We start from the raw sequence: 7,407 nt of genomic DNA on the forward strand, positions 1-7,407 counted from the left end.
TGGTCACTGCTGCGTGCCCAGTGCCTCGCATGATGGTATATAGTAGGTGCCCAATGACTATCTGTTTCTGAGTGAATGGATAGGAGGGGTTTTTCTTCTGTATAGAATTTTGATTCTATGTCTCCAATTAATACAGACCTGCCTAATAACTCAAAATAGGATTTTGCTCCACTTCAAATACAAGTGATGTTCGTCCAGTCAAATCCTGTTGTTCAGGATAACACGTGCAATGGTGAAGGGCCTTTCTGGAAGTTTTTATAACATGTATATTGAAAGTTCACCTAATCTCCAACTGCTGAAAAAAGAATGGACACAAAGAATCAGAGAGACCATAAACCGAGTATCTAATTTAGAAAATGTCACTGTTTTAATGTTGTCAGTTGTAAAGAGGTGTGTCTTAACCAGACTGTAACAAAATTACCACAGCTTATTCCAAAAGAAAATTTTAATACAAGAGATTTTAGAAAATTAAACACATTTGTTTAAAAATTCTATTGTGTAAACCTTAACAGAACAGGGTAGTTAAGATAATACTACGTGTTTCAGAGCGAATCCGCGGGCTTTTAGGACTCACATCCAGACACTAGACTCTATAGATTTGTCGCCTTGTTCCCTGCGACAGACGGCTCACTGGGACCCGATCGTGGGTGACTCTGGCTGGGTCACCATGGCACGTGTAGTCAAAAGACTCCCTCCTCCAAGAAGTCAGCATCTGATGAGTTAAGCAAAGTGTTCTACCAAATGGCGATGCCAGGGATGGTGCCACTAAGGCTGCAGAGGCAAAGACATTCTAGGATGAATCCTAGATAATAAAAAATCCACCCCCGCCTCACTCCTGGCTATGCCTGTTCTCCAGCTCATCTCTGGAGGGGCTAGCAACTCTGGGTGCAAACGTGTGATCCCCCATTTTGTAACCTTCCATGTCCTCAGTCCCAGTTTTTGCGAGGGCGTCCCCTTGTATGGTCTCAGGTGATGGTGGAAAGAATCGTCGGAGGTGCATGGCTTCTTCCCTTGCAGTTCATGGAGGCAGGAGGCAGACCTGATGGGATTCGAGGGCAGGCGGGGAGCCTGGGCGGGTCAGCTAGTGGTTTTCAGTGATGATGGCAAAACATTTATGTGCCAGTAAGAACTGAATCCCTGGACCTCGAAACAAACACTCATGCATCCAGCCTGTCCTTAGAGTGGGGTTGCTCATCCTTGCTATAGCCTCAACCACCTTTTAGAGAAACCAGATCTTTTTTCCACTTCTCTTCCTAAACTGATTGTGTAGATAAGGAAACCCATTTAATGCGGTTGTTAGGATTCAGAGATGAAAGTAAGGGCTCCTTGACAGACTTGAGAACTACCCATCCACGGCAACGGGCATGGCGGAAGGGAAGGTCAGAAATCCCGCCACGAACTGGGCAGGGGCGTTTCAGTCACTGTGGGATGAGCCGACAGCTGCTCTGCTCAGAGCACGGAGATCGATCGGAATCGGCCAGGCTCCACCCTCACTTCTATCGATCCGGCAGCCGAAGTTTTATTTTTATTTTGGAAACGTAATCAAGACCACGTGTTAGGGAAACAGGAAAAATGAATTTTTTGGCATGGGAACGTTAGATAAAATATACAGTGCTGCAATTGTGCAAAATTAGCACAGAAGCCAATCTGAACAGCAAACATTTAATGTTAGCTTTAATGAAACAATACACAATATTGTGAAAAATGATCGTTGCAAAAGGCCTTGCTCGTGAGCAGATGCCTGCGTGCCACAAGTGCCCAGCCTGGGGGAAGGTCCAGTGTGGGTGGCAGTGTCCCGAGGGAAACACCGAGACAGGGTCAAGATAGTTATTGCCTTTGGGGTTGAAGCTTGAGCAGGGCGTGCCCCTTGTAGGATGCCTCTTAGCGGATCTGATGCTCCCAGGCAGGGTCCTTCTCTGCAGGTCCTGGGGGATGCCCACGCAGCTTGAGGCTGAAAATCCAGCCTGTTCTTTACTGTCAGTGACACGCCCTGGCGAGGTGCCCCCTTTGGGGGAGTGCACCTCCCATGAATGGGCGCTGGTACCAACTTGCCAAGCTGAGGGATGAGGGAAGGATGCCAGACGTGACTGGTTAGGGGAGGTCTGCCAGGGCCCGAGGTCAGGGCCTGGCCTCCAGGTGAGGGGGCCAGCTGGCGGCACCCCCTGTGAGGGTGAGCAGGTGGTGTGGGGGACCAAGGCCTGAAACCCTGCGACCTGGTCCTCCAGTGGGCAAACTGTGTCCTGAGGAAATAGGAGAAAAGGAGGAGGGAAGGCCACCGGCTCGCCCGGGGCCGCAGAGCCCTAGTTCAGGGTGTTAGGAGTGCTTCGGCTCAACTGGGCTGGCGGATGGGTCTTCATTCCTGTTTCCTGATTCTGAGCCCAAAACCTGGGGATTAATTCTTGGGCCTCCAGTGCCTGCTGCCTCTGGGCATTAGCTGCAGCCGTGTTATCAATCCCATGGACAGACGTAAACAGCTTTGATTGCCTCTGTTGTTTTAAAGGCACAGCACAGCCTGTAAAATCCAGCGGTTATCAAAGAACACATCTCAATAGGCCCCATGCTGTGTGACCAGACCTTGTCCACGAACACTGGTCCACGTCCCTCCGCCTCACCCTCCACGCCTCTGGCCAGGTCTCACAAGATGGTACTGTCTCTACAGCTCAATCAGGTGATGCCTTTCGTAGCCAGGAAGCCCTTGGATGGGCCTGGTGACGGTGCTGGGGTTTAACAGCCTTTTCCAGGCAAGCCGCCGCCTCCCCCAGGGCCTGACTGTGGAGAGAGGCTGGGTTGTTTCAAGCCAGGATTCCAGACCAGCTGCAGTGGGAGCTGGGAAAGCTCGCTTCTGGGCGAGGTTTACACCAGCCTCGGACCGCCCTTCTGGGAGCTTTGGTTTTCTCTTTTAAGGAGAGATGTCTCTGCCCAGCCCGGCTTTTCCTGGGTCTCCTTTATCTGGGGGAAAAGGAGGGAGCAAACAAGATGATGGCAGAGATGGACCCGGCTGATGCTGCGGCCCATTCTGGCTGAAGCCGCCCCTGAGCAGACAGCCTGGCTTTGCAGAGGGGACCTGGAGGGGCCTCTCCCTCCCCGTACAGGTGGGGTACCAGAGGGTCAAGGCCGTCTAGAGAGACGGGCCCTTCAGCTCCTTTCAGAATGGGGGGTGGCTTCCTCTCTCAGATGTCAACTTTGGAGGCTCCAAACAATCTTCTTATTTGATCAAGGAGAGAGAAGCAATGTCAACCGCTCCTTTCTGAAGGGCTCTTTCCCCGCGATGGGTCCCAGGGGATTTCCCACCCTCTGAATTGGAGTTGGGTTGATGGGCGGATGATGACACATCCTCAGGGGCTGGCATTTTGTGTCCCGGATCTCGGCCTGGACCTAGGTGTTTTATTCTTTCTCTAGGAGCTGGGAAGTCTGCCCCTTCTAAGTGCATCCCGCCACCCTGGAGAGCAGGGCAGGAGTATATTGAGCAGCTGGATGGACTAATCACTGCAGAACATTCCATGTGATTCCAAAGTTAAGGCTTTGAGGAGGTGCTGTAATGTGTATGTCACATGCGTGTCTGAGCTGAAACCAAGGCAATTGAAGATCAGGGTTTCTGCAGGGTCACGAAAACGGAGGTACAGAGAGCAAGCAGCCTGGAGGGTCCCCGTGCGGCCCCCACGAACATGCTTTTTACAGTCCACGTTTTGGGAGAGCAGGGCAAGTTTTCTGTGAATAATTAATTAAGCTTTAAAAAATGGGGAGGCAGAGTTTCTCCTTTTTAAATACGGGCTGCGAGTGCATTTGTATCTCCCAGCTCAGCATCTGCCCGCCGTAGCTATGGATGCCTTTTTTTTTTTTTTTTTTTTTTTGGCTCTTTAACTCCGTGCACAGAATGTCAAAGCTGGCTCCTGGTGGGGTGCTCCTGGAGAAGGCGAGACCAGACTCGCACTCAGATGTGTTTTGGGTCAGGCGCCAGAAAAGGCTGGCTGATCGGAACCCTTGGCCCTGGGTGGTGTCGGGGCAGTGGTTCCATTCTGGGTCTAGTACAACCGGAGAGGAGACACCTTGGGAACAGATCGGGCTGTGCAGCCTGTCAGCTGGCGTCAATCTGACTGCTGTGGAGGGACCCAAATGCGGGGGGCTGGGGCAGCTGGAGCTTCCAGACAGTCCTGGAGGATCTGGTCGAGGAGGGCTCTGTGTTGAAGGCAGCGCTGTGGTACTCGGGATTCCAACAAAGTGCATGTGCAGTGGCTCCCTCGGCACACACGCGGGAAGAGAGAAACCACGTTGCCTTTCTAGGACACAGCGTCCCTCGGGTCCTCTGACGCCCACGAGCTGACAGCAGGGCCCCCAGACACTCCCCACTCCTTCTGCGGAGAACAGCTGGCTTGTTTCGCTCCCCTGGACCTGGCTCACCTGGCAGAATGTTCCCTCAGAAGTCACTCGGGCCTCCTCCGAGTCTCTGGAGGGCTGTGCGTAGATGATCTCAGCTCTGCTTAACGGCTCTGATAAAGTTTCCTTTTGGCTGATGGGAGGAACACGCAGCACAAACCTTCCAGGCCATTCCTTCCTGAGTTTTCCGCTATCTAGGAAATGCTCAATGATTACCCACACCGCTCACCCAGTTGTAAGCTGATGAGTGGTTAGCCTTCTACCGACCATCTTTCACACACATTTATACCGGCTATTGTCCCCAGAAAATGCCTCTCTTTGTATCAGCAGCTGAGGATGGCTCTTGCCCAGGGTGGGAGAGAGTTCCATGATTCTGGATGTTAAAGCTGGCTAAATGGCTCTGGTCCCATGGGGCGAGCTGCCGGGGGGGGGGGGGGGGGGGTGTCTGAATGGGAGGGGCAGAGGGATTGGTCTTGGGCACACAGGGCCCTGCTCCCGCTGAGAACATGCTGGCTGACAGAGGCTGTGTTGCACACCCTCGTCTTTAGGGGATGATCATGATCTTTGCAGAGTGGACACTTGTGTCCAAGTTCACAGAGAGCCACGCTGAGCGCCTGGGAGCCCCGGGGCCAGGTCTGAAAGCCCGAGGCCCACAGAACCTTCTGGAATGCTTCCCGGAGCTGAGTCTCTTAACAGCCTGAGGGCTCCCCTCTAGGCTTTCGAGGCCAAGGCCACCGACTCCTGGATAGCCCAGGGCTCTCCAATACAGGTCACTGGGCTGCTGCTGCTGCTGGCTGGCCTGACCAGTTGCACATGGGCCTAGGGGGCCTCAGGTTTCCTAAAGGGGCTGGTCCTTCCAGAACCAACCATAAGGAGGTAGGGAAGTTCTCCAAGAACCACACTTCCACATCCCTCTAATGGCTCCTTCACACGAAGGCCACGGGACTGTCTCCCTGGAGCATGGTGGCAAGAGCTAGGGTGTCTACTGACCACTGGTGGGGAGTGCGTGGGAAGGAACTAGCCTCCACCCAAACCCTCCATGTCCATAGGTTGTAGCAGGCAATTACATTAAACAGGGGGGAAAAAACCCAAACCAGTCATTCGAATTCCCACGTGGACAAGAGTTAAGAGGGGGTTTCTCAATGAACCTTCTGACCAACTGAGACATCATCAGACTTGTGCATCTCAACCAGGGGGCTCCGGGCCCGATCCAGCGCCTACCCTCCTGCTGGCCCCTGCGCTGGAGAGAGAACGGCTGGCCCTCATGGCCCAGGGCAGGGCCCGGGGAGAGCAGGGCCCACATGTCTGCGTCTGTCCAGCGAGGAGCTGCCCTGCTCTCACACGGCCCAGTTTAATCAGGGTGTCACGGGACCGGCGGGGAAGGTGTGCTCTCTGGAGTTCACCAGGGGGACAGGGTTGTCCCTCCGAGGTGGAAGGGGCCAGCTGCCGTGGCCTGGGTGGAGGCAGCTGGCGCAGCACGTAGGGCCCGAGTCTGGGTGGCCATCGAGGTCAGAGGTCGCCGCTCTGGGGCTCCACGTTGCGCGTCTCCCTGGGGTGACCGCGGGACAGCTTGGGGAAGCGGGAAGCCACTTTGGGCCGGCTGTTCTTGGTCAGCGGTTCTCCGGGAGGGGTGACGTCACTGTAAGACAGAACGGGGAGGATCGGGTTAAGTCAGGGTTTCAAGTGCAAATAGCTACAGGCAGGGCAGCAGGGGCTGGGGGTGGGGTGGATGGTGGGAGTGGCCTCCGGGGCATGGCTGCTGCCTGGCTGGGTGGCAAGAGAGGCGTGGAGAGATGGGGAGGGGCGTCCACGTTGTCGTGTGAACTTTCTGTCCGTCAACAGCGCCCAGCACAGCTCTGGGGCCGCCGCAGCTCTGGACCTGCTTTTAAGTCAACGAAAGACGGTTCTGGCTCTGGCTGTCTTCTCACCGTCTTCATTGATCTTCCAGCAAAGGCACATTTCAAAGTCCAAGAAAGAAAATGCTTGGGAGAACACTGCATTTAAAGTCATAAAAGATGCACAAACACAGGATAGGGAATTATGTCTGCCAAGGTCCGACTGTAAGGGCGTTTACGACAGCAGTATGTAAAAGAGTCAAAAACACGGAACAACTTGTGCGTCCGATGCAAGCATCACTGATACTGGATATACTGGTGAAAAAAAAACCTATAACCGCGAGACAGCAGCAGCCGGTACGCACAGGGGCACGGGAGTGCGTTTACGAGCCAGTAAGGGCGTATGATTCCAACACAGGTTAAAGCACAGTAGGGAGGCTGTAACCCCGCCGTGTACGGAAAACACCTGAAGGATACATTTGTTTACTCCGTGAATCTTGGCGCACCCACGTGGGCCGAGCACTGTGCAAGGTACTGGGGATAAATGGTGAACAAAACGGATTCTCCCAGGACCTGTGGAGCTCATAGTCCGAAGGAGGGTTAAAAACATCACACGTTCAAAGACTTGGGTTACAAATGCCACCAGAGCCTCCCTGAGCAGGGAGCCTGGGGCATGGCAGGAAGTGCCCGAGAGCGGGCGTAGGGGGCCAGCCTGGGTGAAGCTTGGGGCCAGGAGGCTCTGGGCACCGGAGCACGGGGGGAGGCAGGGAGGGAGCAGCTGGAGGGTGAAGAGCATCTGCTGGAGGGCTCTCGGCGGCGGGGGCTCCCTGATCTGGTTGCACCGGGAAGTGCCCGATGCCAAGGCCGCTGCTCCAGGCACGCGCAGAAGCCTGGGCTGGGGCTGTGAATGCAGAGGTGGTGGACTCTGTCTTATTTCCCACGGCTGCTGTAACGCATTACCACACACTTGGTGGCTTAAAACCACACGCTGTGCTGTCTTACGGTTCTGGAGGCCAGAAGTCCCAAATGGGTCTTATGAGGCTACATTCAAGGTGTACCTCCTGGAAGCTCTAAGGGAGAATCCTTCCTGGCCCTTCCCAGCCCCTGCAGGCCGCCTGCTTGCCTCGGCTCGTGGCCCCTGCCTCCATCTTCAAAGCCAACAGGGCAGCACCCTCAAACCTCCTTCCCCCTGACCCCC

General features: G+C 54.6%; 1 protein-coding gene across 1 annotated transcript in view; it reads right to left on the reverse strand.

Moving 5' to 3' along the window:
• Window positions 1-4,788: 4,788 nt before the first annotated feature.
• SNX29 (sorting nexin 29) overlaps window positions 4,789-7,407 on the reverse strand; it is a 569,236-nt gene continuing 566,617 nt past the window's right edge. Inside the window, exon 21 of the mRNA XM_007462815.1 lies at window positions 4,789-6,013. Within this exon, the coding sequence (XP_007462877.1) occupies window positions 5,884-6,013 (130 nt within the window). The 3' untranslated portion in view covers window positions 4,789-5,883. The remainder of the gene's footprint in view (window positions 6,014-7,407) is intronic.

The sequence above is a fragment of the Lipotes vexillifer genome, unplaced genomic scaffold (genome assembly GCF_000442215.2).
Source record: "Lipotes vexillifer unplaced genomic scaffold, Lipotes_vexillifer_v1.1 scaffold306, whole genome shotgun sequence".
Taxonomy (NCBI): domain Eukaryota; kingdom Metazoa; phylum Chordata; class Mammalia; order Artiodactyla; family Lipotidae; genus Lipotes; species Lipotes vexillifer.